The sequence below is a fragment of the Cavia porcellus genome, unplaced genomic scaffold (genome assembly GCF_034190915.1).
Source record: "Cavia porcellus strain 051 isolate PalLab524CR breed Dunkin Hartley unplaced genomic scaffold, mCavPor4.1 scaffold_10, whole genome shotgun sequence".
In the NCBI taxonomy this organism is placed as follows: Eukaryota; Metazoa; Chordata; class Mammalia; order Rodentia; family Caviidae; genus Cavia; species Cavia porcellus.
This window is the reverse complement of record NW_026947493.1, coordinates 42,667,053-42,687,735: the sequence shown is the minus strand read 5'-3', so window position 1 is coordinate 42,687,735 and position 20,683 is coordinate 42,667,053. Positions and strand designations below refer to the sequence as shown.

The window sequence follows — 20,683 nt, the reverse complement described above, 5'->3', positions numbered from 1 at the left end:
ATTTTTACAAATGGAAGATCAAATCATAATGGAGATAATGTTTACTTCTGAATAATTATGAATGGGGGATCCTGAGAGAAGAATGAAGGGAAAGAACAGAAGAAGGAATTCTTCCAAACTATGTGTATACCCAAGATGCTGCATTGTTTACCTATGACAAAAGCTCTCTTTATCAGACCACTACTTTGGAACCATAGGATACTTTTTTCTAGGGTATTTTCTAATGTAATAGAGAAATTTGACATTGCCATTTAAAACAACTAAATTTAGTTGCAATAAATAGCACTTAGAATTGTTCTTATGAAGGACATTTTGACTTCAATACCTACAGAAATGCTCTCCACATTTATGTCTATGCCCCAGTCAACTTGATTCTTAGGAATATGAATTCTCTTTATTGACTTCTAAAACAGAGCAGCACATCTAACTAAGTTTTTACAACGTATTTGCTTTTGTTAGTTTAGTTATAGCTTGAAATTTCAATTAACTGATTAATACTCCCAAGTTAATTGGTATGTATGAAGATATTTCCTCCCTTGAGCGTCTTGAAGTACACTTGACTAATGGATTAGTAAGAGAATACAGAACACTGAATAAGTCATTAGAAGACTAAATTTTTAAAAACAGCATTTATTTAAGAGTTTATGCAGAGTAAAGTTACACATATGTTCTGAAGGGAGCATCATTGTGGGACAAATAAAGCATGATTTCAATCCATAGATTAAGTGATGTGATGTATGTGTTCTACAGTTTACCAGATTGGTGCCACAGTGAATACATGAGAAAGCAGACAGTTTCTGCTAAAAAGTATTTTTCAGTTAAAGGACTTGATATATGAATGTCTAAAACTAAGATTAGAAAAATGTCACAAGAGATGTCCTAAGCTTTTAGTCTTCCGAACTTTAAAAGTATCATTAAATTCCAAGAACATCTCTTGACATATATCAAGTGACATCTTGTAGGAAAGAGGAAAACTTTGCAAATTATTTTCATAGCTTTGGTCAATGATTTACCTTTTGTCCATATAGGTTCATAAACTAGTCACTTCTGAATTGACAGTGAATTTCACTGACCCACCTGCACTGTTAAAGAGAAACAAAATAAGTGCTACTATGCTAACAAAAAGTGCCTATTTGAGACAAGACTATAGTGCCTACTTTTTTCATCACTTGTCACTTTTAACTGACATTCGCACATACCACACCTAAACACCCCTCATAGTGTTTCCCACACAGTAAAAAGATTTTCATAGTATCCAGTTTCTTTTATTCCACTGCTTTCTGCAATTATTTTCTGACAGAATTCTCCTCCTCAATCCTAGATAAATCATCTGGAATTAAAGTCTCTCTCTCTCTCTCTCTCTCTCTGTCTCTCTTTTTCAGAAATCTTGTCCAGAGGTCCCTCATCATTTTCACTGCACTTGTTAATTTCACCTAGGCTCCTTGCACCCTGTGCACACCACAGCTAGGCAGACAGAGTGGCAGCAGTTGGAATGAGCATCATTCATTCAGGGAGTTCAACCAGGAGAAGGAGAAAACGTGGCGAGCTGGCTGGGAATCAGCTCCATTCCCACTCTCCGAAGCTGCAGCCTGCCGCTGGCGGGGAGGGGCCTCAGATCCACTCTGCAATAGAAAAACAGTGTGAGTAAGAAGAAAACAGCTGGTAGCTTGGAGACTGACCCAGTCATTGTTCTACTGAGGAGAAAGGACAACAATAATAATTATATGGAACATAATTATTATTAAGGTCAGCAAGCTCAGGTTATCTTGACTCACATCAAGAGCCATGTGAGTAGTTCACACTCATGATTGAAGAAAACAGGACAACACTGATGCATGCAGTGGGAGGAAGTGCTTGGGACAAAGAGTCCAGGATATTCTACTTTTTAAAAAAGTCTGCTTGTACATGGACTGAGATGAAAGTCGTATTCATACTTATAAAAATCTAGTTTTAGAAAAGTTTGCAGAACTTTTAAAAGTCCTCTAGAGTTGTAGCTCCATAATACAGTCCTTGCTCAGGATGTGAAAAGCCTTGGGTTTTATTTCCAGTATTGAAAAAAGAAAAAAAAAATATCTAAAGACATTGCTATACCACATGGCATTATAGGACACAATATAAACTTTTCCTGCTAAAGTACAATGTTTCCACTAGATATATGTTCTCATGTCATTTAACAACAGGGAGATATTTTGAGAAATATGTTGTTGGCCAATTTCATCGTGGCAAGCACATCATAGAATATATTCACACAAACTAAAGTTTATATTGTCATAGGTGATATAATCTCATGAGATGATCATTATCTGTGTGAGCAAAATGTTGCTATGCAGTACATTATATATATATATATATATATATATATATATATATATATATATCTTTGGTAGTTTTTGCAACACTGAAGGCATATAGTTGTGAGCAAATCATGAAAAAAATTTCCCTAGGCAATAAAATCTAATAACATTTATATAAAATCAAACCTAGTGTGAATATATAAAAATAGATAACTATCTTTTATAAATGTTTAACAGACACAGGTTGTGCTTTTAAATTACCTGATCAACCTAATCTCATAAGTAAACTATGTTGCTTTGAATTTTAAAAATGACAACTTAGTGAAATGGGGACAATTGTAAAAGGTCTTGTTAAAATGCAATTTTAAAATCTTTCCATTTCAGAGTGCCATAGCAAGCACAGTTCTTCATGGAGAACTGAAAAATAGGCAAAAATATTCTGATGCTGTACTGGCAAAACTGTCCCACCAGATTGGAATGCCACTGATTTCAAAGCAATGAATTACCACATGCATTCAGCTCCAAAGCCTGGGGTGAGTCTGAGTTTTATGAAGCTCCTGTATGAATGGAAGTTACCTGGCACAGGCAAAGCAGATTTCTAGGTAAGCACATTGTTTTACTGCTACTCAAAGTAGTTAGGAGAGAATAGTGAGTGCCTTGTTTGTTCTTGACCAGATTTTACCCTAGAGATAGATGTTATGGGGGTAAGTTTCAAAAATCAGGTAAAATTATCCCGTCTTTATGGCTTTGGAATTATCTGTTGTATTATCAGATTGCATTATGATACTAAATTAAGGACAGCCAGGAAATTAAAATTTGTCACAGGTGAACAAGAATGAAGCATGTAGTTTTACATGAAGAAATAGCTGAGATATCAAGTGATACTGGACTTTTAAAAAGGAAGTTCACTAGATATCGTTGGACATGGGTTAAATATCTCAACACTGCTGAAACTGATGTGCGATGAGCATCATCCTACAGAATCCTGGGCCCATTTATACATGTCAGACTCTTTTCCATCAGATTCACTTTACCTTCACTGATCCTAAAAACCAAACTGAACTGAACTGACCTAAAGCAAACCAAACAATGTAACAATTTGGGACCTATCAGTAATATGTAAAAGACTTTTTCCTAACTTGTCTGAAAAAGGGAATGGTGAATTCTATCAGAACAAAGAGATCAGGTTCCATTTCGTAGACTTTTCTCTTGGAGGGCAATTTTTATTCCAGAGGAAACTTCTATAATAGCTTTGCTGGAATATTCAAAAGGTGAAATTAGTAACACAATGTGTTTTTTTTTGTAATTGTCAGAAGTATATAAACCTTTGAAAGTGTGGCTGGTGGCTCATCAGTCATTTGGGACTGCTTTTGGAATTTGTATATGTTTGTGCTTTTCTGTACCAGAGATTAAATCTATCTTTTGTTTAAAATATTATAACTGTTGTTACCCTGTAGCTTTTAAAATTTGGGATTAAACAGTTCTGGTTTACTGTTCTTACACCCCCATGTTTCAAGGCAATTGTTAGATTTTCTTCTAAACAGCATGGATTTCTGCTGTTTCTCAGAGAAGAAAGGTCAGTGCCAGAGAGGGTGCCAAGAAGAGATTATCCAGAGTCTCTTCATATGCTCAAATCACCTCTTAGTTCTTATTTAAATATGTTAAGGGTTTGTCAAGACCTCAGCAAGAAAGTTTTGTGCAAAGTGGCTGAACTCATACTACTTGGTAACTGTGTGACTTGGATAAGTTACTTAATCTCTCTGATCCTTAGTTTTCTTTTCTGCAAAAATAGAAATGAGATCCTACCTTATCAAGGCATTGTAAGAACTGAAGAAAATATACACACGAAGCACTTCACACACACCTGTTATATTAAATCCTTCTGTCCATCCTCTTACTTGTTCCCCCTTCTCTGTTTCTCTCTCTGTGTCTCTGTGTCTGTGTCTGTGTCTGTGTCTGTGTCTGTGTCTGTCTCTGTCTCTCTCTCTCATTTCTTACTACATCCTCTTTTATGCTGATTGCAGTGAAAAGGCTTTTCTGCAATGCAGAATTACTTGGGGATGTTTATGATGGAATATAACCAGCAATAACCCACAGTAAGGAAAAAAGTCAGATCTGCAACCTCATCTTTCCAAGATTAGACAAAATTTATGTGATGTAATGCATTAGGTGTTGTAATAATGATCATTTATGGTATTGTTCAGTGTATCCCTAACCTTTTATATGAGTATCTCATAAAGGAAGGACTAGTTAAATGTTTACCACCTCTTTTTGTAGCCACAATCCAGCACATGAAAAGAAGACATCCTTCTTTTTACCTTCTCCAAATGGAATTGTTTATGTGCATTCCCTCAAAAAGGTTTTGAAAAGCTGGCTCTCCTTTTTAATAGGAGGGGTTATTTCTTGGTAAGATTGGCGTCTCACAAAGCAGAGCAAGGCACTGATTTCCTCTACTTGCTCCGAAGATTCCCTGCATTCCAGTTTACTTTACACAGATAAAAAAGTGTCATGATATTCTTATATTATCTCTAAAATTTACGCATTTTCACTCAGGTGACAAAACAAGCAAACACTCAGCCACAACTTAACACTGCTCCATGACTATAGGACTATAGATAAATTGACGTGTATAATGTTTAGTCATAAAGTTAAAGAGGAAGGGAAACCAGGAAGGAGGCTGCATTTTTCCTGTTTTAGCTCCACAGACTAAATTCAGTTAAGATTCATAAAAGGACAGCAGGACGCATTGTCATACTTTTTCTTAGAGAAAAATTAATTTTTCTTAACAAATTTGACTAAGGGTTTTGGTCTTCATAAACTAGACTCAGGAACACAGAATTTTTTATTTTCCTGTATTTTTTTAAGTGTCACTATCATATGTGCTCTGAGAGGAAAAATGAACATTAGCTTACAGTACTAGGTCATTGTTTCACTCTGCAGAAAAACAGAGCAAGGTGAGGTGTTGCACCCAGAGTCGCATGACAAGTTTGTCATCTAGACTTGTTCTTTGCTGTCGAGGGTTAAGGAGGGTGCATCCTGCCAGAGGCCAGTGAATATCAGACTTTGTGTGCAGGAAAGTTCCAGATGACAGACAGTGCTCACATGGCCTGGGCTGTGTGACTGTACAGTATTTTGAAAAAAATTCATGACTTAGTTGCAAACGTTGAAAGATCAGGAGGGTTGGTGTGGAGAAATAAGAAATCTTGTACACTGTTGGTGGGGATGTAAAATAGTGTAGCCAGTATGAAATATAGTATGAACTTTCCTCAAAAAAATTAAACAAAATTTCACTTTTTTCTTTCTTTCTTTCTTTTTTTTTTTTTTTCCGAGACAAGGACTCACTGTGTGGTTCAGGCTGCCCCTGAACTCACAATGTAGCCCAGGCTGGTCTTGAACTCGTGGCAATTCTCCTGCCTCAGGCTCCTGAGTGCTGGGATTACAGGTATGCACCACTACACCAGGGTAAGATTTCACTTTTGAATATATACCAAAAGGCTCAGAAGTAAGAATTTGTATGGATGTTTGCACACCTATATTCATAGCAACATTATATACAATAGCCAAGAAGTAGAAGTCCATTAATGGAGTGGATAAATAAGTCAAATGTGGTATGTGCATGCAATGAAGTATTGCTCTGACTTAAAAAGGGAGAAAATTCTAACATGTGTTAGAACATGGATAAACCTTAAGGGCCTTCTGTAAAGTAAAATAAGCCAGATACAAAAGAACAAAGATTGTATGACTGTACTTTGTGAAGTATGCAGGGTAGTTAGATTTATAGAAACAGAAAACAGATGGTGGGTGACAGGACAAGAAGAGGGGGGACTCAGGATGTTTTTGTCTAATGGGTAAGAGATTCAGTTTTGCAAGATGACAAATTCCAGAGATTGATTATAAAGTGTGAATATAGATAATATTAATGATCAGTAAATTTAGAAATGGTTAGGATGAGAGATACTATGTTGTATGAATTTTTACCACAATAATTTATTTTTTAAATACTCAGAATTAAACCCAGGAGTTCTTAGCTATGTCCCCAGTCCCTTTTATATTTTAATTTTGCAACAGAGCTTTACATAAGCTGCTCAGGCTGATCTGAAACTTGTGACCCTCTTGCCTCAGCCTCCTGTATAGCTGGGATTATAGGCATGCACCAAAACATCCAGCACCACAATACATTTTTTAAAAAAAAAATCAGACAACTTCACACTAAAAGCTGGATGTAGTTTTTCTGAACAAAGCAGAAATTTACTGATTTTCACGGAGGGCTGAGCAGCACTGTTCCTTGTGCTGGGGATGCTCCTTCTCTGCTCCTGTTGTATCTGCTACTCTCTTTTACCTGCATGCTACAAGGGTAGTTTTAGCGGCCATGTATCACCTTACTTGTATAGTAGCTGTGCTCAGGATAGAATTAAAGAGAAGTAAATTATATCTTGAATTTATGTTTCTTCAACATGTTTCTGTTATGTGATCTGCTTTTCATGTTATTACTTCATTAGCCCTAAAGGCATACAAGTTTCCATACTCACAAGTGTGCACAGATGATCAAATCTATGGCTTTTTACATGTTAAGCAAATGCTCCACCACTGAGGTACACTCCCAGTCCTGGTCTGTAGCTTTTATTAGAAGATTATTTTTTATTAGGAAAGTATCAAAGAAAAAAACCCAAATATTTCCGATGGAGTCTTTGGCTTGAGTTTTATGCTAAACATGATGAATTAAAAAAACAACCTAAGGGCTGGGGATATAACTCAGTGGTACAGCACCTGCCTGGAAGGCTCAAGATCATGAGTTCAATCTACAGTACTGAAAAAAAAAAAAGACTAAAGTAAGCCTCAGGGTAAGATTCTTAATAAAAGAATGAAACTGCCTTGAAAGTTACTTAAGAGCAGATGAGTTCCTGGGTGCTAGGCACTAGGAATATGACTAGTGAGCAGTTGCTTTGCTCTGAGGGTTAATGTAGCAGTTCTCTTTACCTAAATACATCTAGGCCCATTTGATCCATTGGCTGACCAAAACTAAATAGATATATTCCTGAAATTCACTCTGGCTCAAGCTACACTTACAAGGGGCATCTTTTTAGCTGGTCCAAAATAGAAAAGTTCACTCATTTTCATTAGGAACCAGTGCCTTTTAGACTCTTCTAAGCTTCCCAGGACATTCAGGGCATGCAAGCATCTACTCATCTCTAAGTGACCATTTTCCACATCATCCCTGACCTTCATCTAGTCACAGGGTTATACAAGTGATAGTAATCAATTTGACAAAACGTATTACAATTAAGACATTAATGGATGACAAAGGCTTAATATATACCCCTGCCAGATAGCGCTTTACCTTGAAATGTCTATTCCTTGTTCCTTGTCCTGAGAGATGAATGATGCCAGGCTATTGACTGTATATGAAGAAAGTGAGGAAATCTGTGTCTAGGCCCTCACGTTTGCTACCATTTTCTCAATCTTTGAGTGCTTCATTAGATACCAATGAGAAATTCAACCTGACATAAAGTCCAGTTACCATAGCATCCAAATGCCAATCTTTCTTGGTAAATTCAAGAGAACCCTTGTCCATGGATAACAAAATCAACTTGCCCTTAAGGAACACAGACAAAAAAGTAGGACTGACAAGCAGGCAGTTACCTAGCATTCGCACTACACCTGCTAGGCTGGGTCAGAGAATCATAGCCAGATGAAATGGGTGTGAGTAGGAATCCTGTGGTCATGTTTAGAACGTTTGTTCAGGAAGAACAAACCCAAGCCTTGGCCTGCTTCCCTAATAGCACTTCTTAACCTCATATTCTTGGACAGTTTAAGCATTGTAATTCTTGACTGGAAAGAGAGTGCAGTCAAGAACCTAAGCCACATATCTATGGTGAGAAAGTAACTGAGGCATGATCTGTGGCTCCCAGCAAGGGCTAAGCCTTGCAAACTCAGGTAGGCTGGTTGGCTCTCACAAGCACATTCTTTGTAGGAAAGCAGACATTTCTGCTTGGGGCAGAGTCAGCCACTCATACTAGGATAGAAAGACAGAGCTGGGGAAAATGCAGCATAGTCTTCATGAAGGATAGGGAAAGAAGGGAATCCTCAAAAGAACTCTGGAAGAAAAACAATAAGAATATTCTTTTTTTGGTAGTATTGTCAGCCACTCACAGTGTGGTATGGAAAGAATGGGGAAGGGAGTTGATTTGAAGGCTTGTCATTGACTGCTTCCTTTTTGTTAAGGGAGGATCAGAAACCAGGGCAATTTCCTGAGTCCAATCAAATGAGAAGAAATTTAACTCACTCAATCATGCTTTCTTAACCTGGAAAAGGATGGCAGATTGTACTCTTTTTAGCTTGCGTCCAACATGGTATCTAGGAATAGACAAGGTCAGGATGGCAGAAAGTTATGGAAGTTGATACAGCCTGGCAAGAACTTAAATCTAACATTCCTCTCAGATACGGATCTGAAAATAGGATCAGCTAAGTTCTATAGTGAGTCTATATGTGTTCTTACTCTTTCTTAGAAGATAACTTTATTACAAAGAATTAAATCCTTAATTCATCACAGATAAGGGCTCCTTTACCTTGTGTTAGACGAGCAGGCCAAAGTAGGTTCTCAAAAATCATAGAAGGTCAGTAGAATTGTTCTGACCAATTTATAAATGAGAAAGCTTAGACTCAGAACACTTGAGGACTTGCTCAAGGCAACTCCGAGGATGGAATGCTGAGAATTGTTAACGTAGTTCCACAATCCAAAGAGAAAAGCTAAGCATACGGCCTGAACTTCTAAAGTTCTGGTTTGCTTTTATTTGTGAAACACAGCCACCTCCTGGAAAGCGGTGAAGGCCACAGTGGACAAGCATCAAGAGGCAGCAAGTTGCCAGCGACTCTGTAATCCTGAGTGGGGCTTGTGCTAGATCCTCATTTTCCTTCATAATAAATGGGAAACATCATAGTTCCTAGTGTATGCAGGATTGACGTGAAGCTTAAATGAGAGAATCTTTGTAAAAGACTGTATATGATGAAGCAATGAATACACATTAGTTCCAGCCTCAGCCATGCGCCACTGGTTCTTCAGATGTGTGAACACAATGGTTGATAAATCTTCGCTAGGGTAAAAGGCATCTCCTAGAAATCACTGAGATACACAAAGACAGCAAAAACCCACAGAGATGCACAATACTAACAAGGGTTGGGAGGTTAGGTCAAAAAATAAACGAGAAGCACAAGAAATAAAACTCAGATAGCTCTGTCATAACAAGAGATGTGCTTTCTCGATGGAATTGTGTCACTTGTAGGCTCCAAAGTTCATTGCACTGCTGTATACGGTTCATATGACACTGCCTACTTCAAGTGGACTTACCTTTCCTAGGCTCCTCTTAAGTGACATTTCTCATCCTGGTTTTAGTAAAACCATCAAATTGACAGTGTTTAGGAAGTCAGATTCCCAGCAAGGGAAAAAAAATCCCAGAAAATAAAATTGCAATTCTAGGACAAAAGAGCAAAACTATCAACAATGTTAATAAAATGGCCTCATTAAAATTTACTCTCTCAGAAAAACCTTACTTGCTCTCACATACTTTTCTTCTGTATAAAAATGCCTGCATCTCACTCTTATCACTTCCTATTAAGTTTCATGATTATCAAGTCATGACAATATTAAGCAGTCAGATAGTCCTGAGCACTAATCAGTTCTCTCCACTTTATCAAGTTGAAATTTTAGCCAAGATTTGTGACATAGCAGTGATTCAAAAGCTTGACACTCCCAGTTTGTAACACATTAGAAATTGCTCTCAGTAGAGACTTCTGTTTGGAAATAATTTGACACCTGTATCCTTCAATTAAATTTAGAGAAACAGTTAAATTTTCATTCATTTCAGTTTGTTTTGGAAAATTAAATTGATCATTTCAGAGAACATAGGACTTATGGTGACACTCATGGGAAATTAGGTTCTTAGTTTTCTTTTTTTAATGTTCTGAAATAAAAGTTCTTTAATTCCCTGTAAAATTAATTTTGCTCAGAAAAGAAGATTCCTAGCTTTCTAGCTTCTGACATCTCTCACCCCTAACTCTCTGGTGGGAGCTAGAGTAAATGTTTGTGTTGAAAATCAGAATGTAAGATTTGGTGTCAAAGGTCATTCTCATGAAAATCATTTTTATCTTTTTGTGTGCTTTGCCAAGTGGAGATAGAGGGCAATGTACTGGCTAATTCTTTTTATTTATTTATTTTTGTGTGAGGTCAATATTGTACCCAGACTAGGCTTGAAGTAGTCCTCTTGCCTCAGCCTCCTGGTGTGCAGGGATTAAAGTTGTATGCCAACATGCCCAAATATATCTTCTAGCATTGGCTCACTATTTATACTGGCTTAGGAAAATATGAATATTTTCAAGAGGAATGAATCTTGGGTGATAGTAAATTTAGTAAGAGTTCAGGTCTGGGGCATACATATGGGTTTCTGTGAGTCTAGAAAATAAACTGGTCTTTAAGAAGGGAAAAATATTTCAGGACAACACAAGACAACAACTACAGAAGCTGGTGAGAAATGAGACTGCCACAGGCTCAGCTTCTTTGGTGACAATTTCCCCACTGCTTCTGTCATAAGAAGTCACTTGTTATTACATTTTTAGAGTGTAGAGCCAATCTTAAAGTGTGGAGAATTGCAGTGTTTCTCAGACTCTATCTGACCTAATGATACACTAGACAGAAAGGAACTGGGGACAATGCGGGCAGGAGAAAGGCCACTGGCATATTGTTGACACTTGGGCTGGACCTTCCTGGAAAACAGAACAAACCTGGTGCTAGAATTCACTGGCCCATGACAGAGTGGCCTTTGCGATTTTGTAGGAAATTTGAACAGGATAGAGCACAAGCTAGGTATGTCATGAAGATGTACAGAAATATTAGCTCAGAAAGCAATGACCATCAAAACAAAACTGCCCCACAGAGCAATAACAAGGCATCATCAGACTGTAATGTTCACGCATCTCAACCATCCTTGCCATGGTTGGCCCTGCGTATGGCTGAGAGAAGATGAGAAGGCAGGATTGTCGATACCAGCCATAAAGCCTTCCTGTGGCCTGCCTTAAGAATTGTCATTCTCCACCCCCATTTTAAAGCTATTTTCAAAGCTGGCATCTGTGTACATTAACAAGAACCCTCTCTATACTGATCCATTCATGCAGGAACAAGAAGAAGAGAGATAGATAATAAGTTTTGCTTTAAGAAACGCTTATCTTGGGATCAATTCTTCAAGAAGGTATAGCAAAGCAAAATATGGATGTGACTACAGGACTTTTAAAATATGAGAAAAAAACTGATGTGATTGCAAGGAAAACAATGAATAAATCCAAAGTTATAATCTAAGATATCAAAATTCCTCTCAGTAATTGGTAACAGAGTATCAGTATGAGTAGAGAAGTCTTGCACTGCACCATCATGTAACTGATTTAATTAAGATTTATGGAACATTCTACCCAGCAACTCCAAATACTTGTGTTTTCAGGTGCATATGGAATATTCACTAGGGTAGATAATTTCTGAGTCATACAATAACACCTACAGGCATAAATGGATTTGGAACATTTAAGTATATTTTCTCTCCCCAATAAAAATATACCAAAAATCAAACAGAAGATTTAGAAAATGCCCAAATATCTAGAACTTAAATATCACTCACCTACAAAACCTGTGAGTCACAGCAGAAACCACAGTAAATTAGAAAATATTTTGAATGAAATGTAAATAAAAATGAAAACAGCATATCAAAACTTGTGGGATTGAGCTAAAACTGTTACTAAAAAACACGGCGTTAAATGCCTGTATTAGAAAATAAAATGATCTCAAATCAATAATTCAAATTTTTACCCTAAATACCAGAGAAAAGAAAATTAAACACAGAGTAAGCATAAAGAAGAAAATAATAAAAAAGCAAAACTTGATTAAAACAGATAAACTAATAGAGAGAAATATTAGCTGGTAGAGTTGTATGGTAGAGAAAACCGTACAACTAAAAGCTGATTCTTTAAAAATATTGTAAAACCAACAAAGAGTCAAAACAATTTTCAGGCAAGATCAAGGTTGTAGGACTTATCTTATTGGGAGACTTATATAAAACTAGAATAATCAAGACAGTATGGCATCAGTGGGGAGAAAATATGCAGGTCAATGGCACAAAACAGTCTAGAAATAGTCCCACACATATATGGTAAATAGAATTTCCAAAGGGAAACAATGGTATTTCAAGAAAGAAAAGTACAATTTCTTGATGGGACAAGTGGATATTTGTAAGAAAAACAAAATAGTGAAATATTAAAACTTGATCCTTACTTCATATATAGAAAAATTAATAAAATGATCTAAGATCTAGTTTAGAAGCCAAAACTATAAAATACCATGGAAGAAACCATGGGAGTGGACCTTTGAGCTTTGCATTATGAAAAGATTTCTAAATAGAATTCAAAAAAGTATACATAATAAAGAAAAATGGATAAATTGGACTTCAAGATAACAATATGTAATGTGAATGTAATATGTATGTAAGACTAAAAATATTTACTTTCAAAATACACTACTATGGAAAAAGAAAGGCAAGCCACAGACCTGGAGAAAATATTTGCAAAACATCTATTTTGATAAGGGAATATTATCCAGTACACATAAAGAACTTCTCTATAAGAGGCAAACAATTTAATAAAAAGTGGATAAAAGATATGAACAGATATTTTGCCAAATAAAACATAAAAATGACTAATAAAAACATGAGAAGATGCTAAACATTAATTAGTAGAAAAGTGCAAATTAAAATTATGAAGAGATACATTTAACTACTTACTATAGAATTCAGCAATTCCATTCCTATGCATTTATCCAAAAGAAATGAAAATATATTTGCTCAAAGGTCCATATGTGAATATTCATAGCAGCTTTATTTATTATAAACAAAACTGCTAAGAACACAAACATCCATCAAATGATAAGTAGGTTATTAAATTTTGGTAAAAATATCTATACAGCGGAATATTACTCAGGAGAAAAAATTGAGATGCTGAGATATGCGACACAGTAAATGAATCTCAGAAGCATTATTCTAAGTGAAAATTCAGCCATAACAGTCTACACACTCTATGTTTTTATTCACCTGATCCAGGACTGCCAAAATTATAATAATAAGCAAATGTATCAGCGTGGTTGTCACAGACTGGGATCCAGGGAAGCCATCATTGTAAAGGCACACAGGAATTATACGGGTGATGGAAATATGCTGTATCTTAAACGTAACGGTAGCTACACAATGCTACAAAGTTGTCAAAACCCACTGAACTGTGCACATGAAATGGGTACATTTTTAGTGTATGTATACTTCAATAATGCTGACTTTAAGAATCACCTTTCACTTCCTCTGTCTAACATTAAGTGCCTGCCTCGACTGCAGTAAATTTTATGTTTACCTGGTCAGGCAATTAAGTCTATAAGGACCGTTAGATAGGGTTCAGGGTGAATCATCACAGATTTTATGAAGTTTATGGCATCTAAAGGAGGTAAGATCAACCAGAAAAATGTTAAGCTAAATGGGTGTTTAGAAGGATATTTGAAAATCAGTATGGTAAATAGGGTTTCCGTAAGAGCTTCAAGACAAAAGTTATAATTTGGCAAATGCAGTAGACTATTTTCTGGGAATCTATTGTTATTATTGTTACTCAGCATAACTGGTGTCAGGCCTAAACCCATAACCCTCTTCATTAAACACCTTGAAACAAGTTATAAGATTCATAGTACTACATTACATAGTATCAAATTTTGTGTATATAGATTAACCTATTCAGCAAGCAGTGCCTTCATTTCCTGGGAAGAAATCTGAGACTCAAAAAATTAAAATCCCAATGTGAGCCAGAGATAGAGCCAAAGTTCTTTCTTCTAATTTCATTCATCTTCCCCCTGCCCTGTGATAGTGTTATTTTCAGTCTTGAAAAATGAAACGTGAGAAGCAGACTTCTATTCTTGAAACAATAAATAGCTATGATCTGATAAAATTTTTAGTGTCTTTTACCACTACAACTTCATGCTCTGATTAAATATAAGCACTGTAGTTCATTACAGATAAAGAAATCGCAAAGGTTTCAACGTTAAAGTCTCCATCTTCAAAGCACTTGGTTTTTGCTGGTATGCGTGTATGTGTGTTAAAGGGAGACGTGGGGTGTGTTCTCTGGCCTTGAGGCAGCTGCTGTGTCCAGCTCAAGTATCAGCCAGAGGAACTGCTGACTTAACCCACCAAGGACGGAGACATTTCTACCCTCCTTTTCTCTGCACAGCTCCCATTAAATGGTTTTGACGGATTCTTCCACACAAAGCCACTATGCCACGGAAGAGAGAAGGGAGGGGGCATTTACTGCTGTTGCTCTGACCTCTATATTAGTGTAATTGCCACACAGATTGTGACTAAAATGCCCAGTTGTCTGCAGGGAGTGGGTAGGAGTGGGATTAGTCCCTGTGCCAACACTCAGGTGCGGCATGAAGGCAAATGTTGTAAGCAGAGAAGGGACATTAGGTGGAAGCAGATTGAATACGAGATGAGGAGTCAGCATAGAGATGGCTCCCCAGGGATAGTTATTGATTTCAGTGTGTCCTCTCAAAAGTTCACATATTGAAAATTTAATCACAAAATTTGTATGTTAATGGTATTTAGAAGTGGGAACTTTGGGAGGGAACTGAGATTAAACAATGAGTCTCTGTCTCTGTCTTGCTGTTTCTCTCTGTCTCTCTCTCTCCTTTGGTACCATGGATTGAACTCACGACCTTGCACTTGCCAGCAAACACTTTGCCCTTGAGCTAACTCCCCAGTCCAGGAAACTGGGACTAGATGGAGTTATGAAGGTAGGACTTCTATGATGGCATTAGTGGCTTCATAAGAAGAGGAAAGACGGAAGATGATGCCATACGCCTGTCATCTCAGTACTTTGGGAGGCTGAAGTAAGACTGCAAGTTGAAACCAAGCCTGAGCAATTTAATTGTCTCAAAATTTAAAAAAAGAGTTAGGGGTGTAGCTCAGACATCAATCCCCAGTAGTAGCAGACAGGATATTGGGGAGTGTGGAGAGAAGATGAAGAGAGATGCTAGCTAACACGCTTGCTCCGTGATGCCTCCATCATGTTTTAATGCAGCAAGAAGTCCCTTAACAGACTCTAGCACGATGCTCTTGGATATCCCTGATTGCAGAGCTCTATTATTTAGAAATTATGTAGTCTGTGGTACCTACCAAGAACAATAGAAAACAGTAACAAACCTACAGTCAACCTGACTTACAACATCCTTCTCCCATTTCATTATTCCTTCTTTCCTGAGATTGACTGGGTACAAAGCAGTGCTTCAAAATAACTTTAAAAGTTAACTCATCATCCAATGTTATTTCTACCAAACTCTCCTTTGCACCAGCATTGCATACCACAGGCATAGTCCCAGAAGGGCAGAAACTTAATGGGTAATTCTGAAGATAAAGGCCAGTTCATGTTTGGGGTCTCTGCACAGTTTTCTGGCATGAATGAGATAATAATAAGTTTCAAAGTGCATTCTGTAAAAGTATGAGTGGGAATCAATACCTTTTCTGACATTTAAATTTACCATAGACCTGAATACAAAGTTTAACAAATTATTTTTCTTCTTACCCAATTAGGATGGAGAAGGCAACAATATTTCTCTAATATAACAAAAAGGAGACACTCCATCCACCACTGGCTGAAAGAACTGACATTCAGTTTTTGCTGTGGCAAGTTTTTAAAACATAATTTGCTTGTGTGCATAGGTCAAGGGAAGGCTTTGTGGGGTGAATGGACTTCAAGAAAGCACCTGGATATACAACATTTGCCTTCTTAAAAGATTTGCAGTTCAGCTGATGGGGGCTGATGTGAGCTTGCAGATCCATATATTAGCCTGGGATGGTTTTGAGTTTCTCAGGTAATACCACTCCCTGACATGAGAACATCTAGGAAAGAGGAATGAGTCCAGCAGTGAATCAAGAGAACTCTTGTGTCACATCTGAAATGTGCAAGGTTTGACTAGTGATGAAGTGTGAAATTCCAGCTGTCTACTCTTACACTGGATGAATACTAATCTAGTAAACAGCCTTCTATGGTGGCAAAGGTGAATCAGCTCTGCAAAAAAAAAAAAAAAAAAAAAAAAAAAAAAGCCAAGAATGTGCTACTGTGGTGAGATCTCTATTGACTGTTCATATCACATTTCAGGGATCAAAGTGGTTGGGAGTCTATCACAAGAAAGCTAATTGTTTATATGAAATACCCTTTCTTGAACAGAGAACTAATTACAGAAGCAAAGCGCTTTTCAGTACTGAATATCAATCAATGCAAATGCACCACATCCTACCCCACCACCTGCCTCACCCTTGTCTCATCACACAGACATACATGACATGGGCTCACTGGATGGCAGTCATGAAACAAGACACTCCTCCTGCAGCCTCAGAGAATATTAAAAAGATAAATGTAGGGTGACAAAGCCCCAAACTCACTTCTCAGAATATAAATAGAACTCTTCAGACAATTATTCAGATCCAAAATAGGTCCTGCTTCCAATAGAGCATGCGTTTTTCTCTCTTCCCAGTATTCCTTCCCCAGAGTTTGTGGCTAATATGTCCACTATTTTTTATACAAATAATTTTAGGAGGAGGAGTTAGCCAGCTGAGCTAGGCACTCAGAACATTTGAGGAATACAGATTCCCAGCTGACCACTAGGCATGGGAATGGATCCTGCTTATACAGTTACAGGTATGGCAGGGGCCTGTGAATATCCTGCTGTGTTTACTGAGCAGATGACAAATGAACAGAAAAGGAACTCTCTGATGGCAGCTTGCAGGACAATCGTTTTCAACCCAGGAAAAGTCAAGAGCCAGAAATAGCTGAGGTCTTTCAGTAGTTGGGACCCTGAACTACTTCTGAGCCAAGGGTACAGGGATCAAAGTCTTAAGCCTGTAGGATCATATATACTCTATGTTGTTTGCAGTTTTTTATTTTTAAAATTTTTTGTTTTGTTTTGTTGGTACCAGGGATCAAACTCACAACCTTGTGCTTACCAGGCTAGGACTTGAGCCACTGAGCTAAATCTCCAACCTGTTTTTAGTTTTTAAATGCTATTAATGAAGCTGGAAACATTCAAAAGATTGTTCAAGGAGTAGTATGTCAGCCCCAAAGCAAACATCATAATAGTGATTATGTGAAATGTGGAATAATAGGCAGGGACTGTTGGCTTATTCTTGGTTTCAATTCCTTATTGTCTATAAAGGCACATTGATCTTTGATTCAGTATTTATTCAGATGCCATCTGGATGCACTCCAACAGTTGTTGTTGTGCCAAGGGCACCTTTCTCTCAGGGACTTCTTTTCCCAGAAGAAACCTTGCAGAGACTGAGGGTTCACAGAGAACCGAGAAGTCACCCAGTCCACTTCTCATCCATGTAGGAACTTTCTAGCACAGTGTCCCTAAGAGCCATCGCCCAGCCACCTCTTGAGCATTTGTGGATAAGCAAAAGAAGAAATATTCCTCTTAAATTTATAATAACCCTACCTGTTCCTGAATGCGTCTTTTGCTACTCTTCCTTAATCTAAGAGCCTTTAGTTCTCACAGGATCAGGAAACCTCGTGCTACTAGGATCCTGTGGGGCCATCCTGGAGAGAGTCACTTCTACTGGATTGCTGAATAATTGCCCAAGAGTCACTGTTTTGAGTCAAAGTTCCTTTCCATGCAGAAACAGACAATGGACTAATTCTTCTCACAAAGACTGTATTGTAGGAAGTTGAGGCCTTGAGTTTTATCTGTGAACACAGTTTTAGATGACAGAGCCTCAAAGTTTGGGGACAAGTTCATCTCTGGGCCTACAGACGAGGAATATTATGGAAGAAACTACATGAAATGTTAGTCAAGGGAAAAGAAAATATTTCCTACCCATTAAAGCAAAAATCAAGCACTGAATCTGACGCCAGATGTAGTGAAGTACAAGAAAAGCCAAAAGTGCTAGGCAGATTGCTAACTCCTGTGAGAAAACAAGAAGAAAGCTTCACTGATTTTTATCATGAATAATTATTTTTCAACATCAATTAGATGGATTTTTCGTTTGCAGTTGAAGACCTACTACATGTTCCTTATGGGGCAATTGCTGTACTGTCTTCAGAAAATAGCTCTTCCTTCTCAACTTCTAGTATATATAAGAATTTCCATAATCTTTCTAGAAATAATCAACCCACTTCTTTTTTAAACCTAAAAACCAAGGTTTCCTCACACCAAACATTTACTATTGTCATTATGCATCTGTGAAAATAAACATCTTGCAAAAAAGCATGCTATTTTTAATTTTCCCCAAATCATTTCCTTTTATAACCTCATGAAGTCTGAGGTCCACTTGAGCAGGTATAATCAGAAAAAAGAGTCATTTTTCGAAGCTTGCTATCCTAGGAGCACAGAACTGGAGGATACTTCTTTGACAGGCTTTTTTTGGGCCAACATTCACACCCCACACATCATTTCACAATGCTCATGAGTCGGAATGATCATGAACATTCTTCCATATAAAGAAACTGCAAGATTTCTTCTGTGGATTCTGAGACATGCAGGTGTTCACTCAGGCATTAGGAAAAAGATGCAGACTTCAAACATTCATTATAAAACGCATTATAAAGAATTCCCTTTAACAGTGAAGGAAAACTTGTGTTGTCTTGCTTCCAGGAAACCAAGCTGGGGAAGCACTGTTTTACCCAAGCCGAGTCTATCTTTGTCTAGCTATTTCCAGAACACTCCTGAAAAACCCAGATATCTGAGATTATTTTCCAAGGGCAGACCTAGAACTAATTCAAACATGCTCTTTGGGATCTGCTAGGAATGAAACAGAAGCAGAAAATTAGTCTTTAAAAGCCCACGGGGGTTAAAAGGAAGGCTGAGTAAGAGCAGGTGGTCAGCACAAAGAACTAGCGGCCTCAGCCAGTCACTGCAGGCAAAGCAGCTTTCCGCAGCATGCCTACGGCCCAGGCCCACTTGCATCCTATCCCCTAGGAAGCCAGGTGTGAGGTCACCACCAATGGATGGAGTGAAGTCAAATTTGTTTGATTTTGTTTTTGACAGAACGCTTAAAAAACAAGCCAGTATTGGAGGATGAGTTGTTTCTGTGTTTTTTCCCCAGGATCACGGTTTCTTTCAACTCTTTGAAAGCGCTTCTCTCTTGCTGTGGCCTACTCCAGCAGGACTGCAGGGGACATGGGAAAGCATTCAGACACAAGAGCGTGGACACTAACCTGAGAAGTAGCTGCAGGTGAACTAGTTTCCTTACCACTCACTGCTGCCCTCTCACTGGCTGCAGCGTCTGCCATTTCTGCCATCTGCACACTCGAATTCTCAGAACCTGGAGACCCTATTTGCCCCGAACTTTCTCTCCCTGGGGTGCAAAGTGGGTTGGTGGTGGCTTTCCGAGTTTGGCCTTTATACCAACTAGGGTAAAACAAGGGATCCGCAGTTTCCGCTGCTTCGGGAATTGGAGTTTCAGACTCCGTGCTCTGCTGAGAGCCTGTGAGTACAATCTCCCCCTTAATCAGGATAAATCCAAAAACAAAAAGAAAAAGAAGAAAAAGAAGGACAAAAAAAAAAAAAAAAGAAAAGAAAAGAAAAGAAAGAAAGAAAAAGAAAAAAAAGAAACAAAGGGAAAAGAAAAGAAAAGAAAAAAGTAGTTGATTTTAGTTCCCTTTGGGTGTGAAAACGATGAGTTCTAAATCAGTGCCTGATTTAGGGACTTCTTCCCTAAATGTCTTCCCACTCTCCGGAAGTACTAGGGGCACAATAACGATGTCAGTGCCCTGTGTCTGGCGTCTGGCTGTGCCCTCTCTTCTTTTCTGTGATTGTCTGTTACTAGTTGCTAGACAAGGTAGATAGAAAGCAGAAGTTTCAAGTGCAAGTCATTTATAAAATATCAGATAAGGAAGAAGGGTCAAAGTATTGACCAGAGTTAATTATTTGGCACTGCACGTGAGCCTCCAAACTGGTTTTTTAAAAATCAGCGATTGACTTCAAATCCAATCCTCTTCAATTACTACCCTTTTTAAAATTTAAAACCTGTAAGCAGTCTACACAGAATTTCAAGATTCTAGGAAGTATAAGTAGTATTTTAGCCTGGTTTCCCTATGGAGACAGGAGCATAGAATATAACTCCATCTCTAGATTTTTGCTCTGGGTTTTTGTTTCTTTGGATGATTTCAATCCAAGCTAAGAGCAGTTGCAGAACTGCGGCTCCTGCAAACTCAGCAGGTTGGATTCTGTTTGTTGAGTTGTCATGAAGCCTGCATAAAAGCTTGAAAACTGGACAGTGATATCCTATAAACATAAGGTTAGCGGATCAGGCACAGCTCTGAAAGAATACAAT

General features: G+C 37.8%; 1 protein-coding gene across 4 annotated transcripts in view; it reads right to left on the bottom strand.

Annotated features, from left to right (window-relative positions):
* Nucleotides 1-610: 610 nt before the first annotated feature.
* Trim55 (tripartite motif containing 55) overlaps nucleotides 611-20,683 on the bottom strand; it is a 46,834-nt gene continuing 26,761 nt past the window's right edge. Inside the window, exons 9-11 of one of the 4 annotated variants that reach the window (XM_013144119.3) lie at nucleotides 19,566-19,853; nucleotides 18,226-18,313; nucleotides 1,468-1,622 (exon numbers count right to left, since the gene is read on the bottom strand). In XM_013144119.3, the coding sequence (XP_012999573.1) occupies nucleotides 1,612-1,622; nucleotides 18,226-18,313; nucleotides 19,566-19,853 (387 nt within the window). In that variant the 3' untranslated portion in view covers nucleotides 1,468-1,611. Of the gene's footprint in view, nucleotides 1,623-18,225; nucleotides 18,314-19,565; nucleotides 19,854-20,683 lie in introns of all 4 variants that reach the window. The other 3 variants (XM_003480072.3, XM_013144120.2, XM_003480073.3) reach the window with 3 other exon arrangements.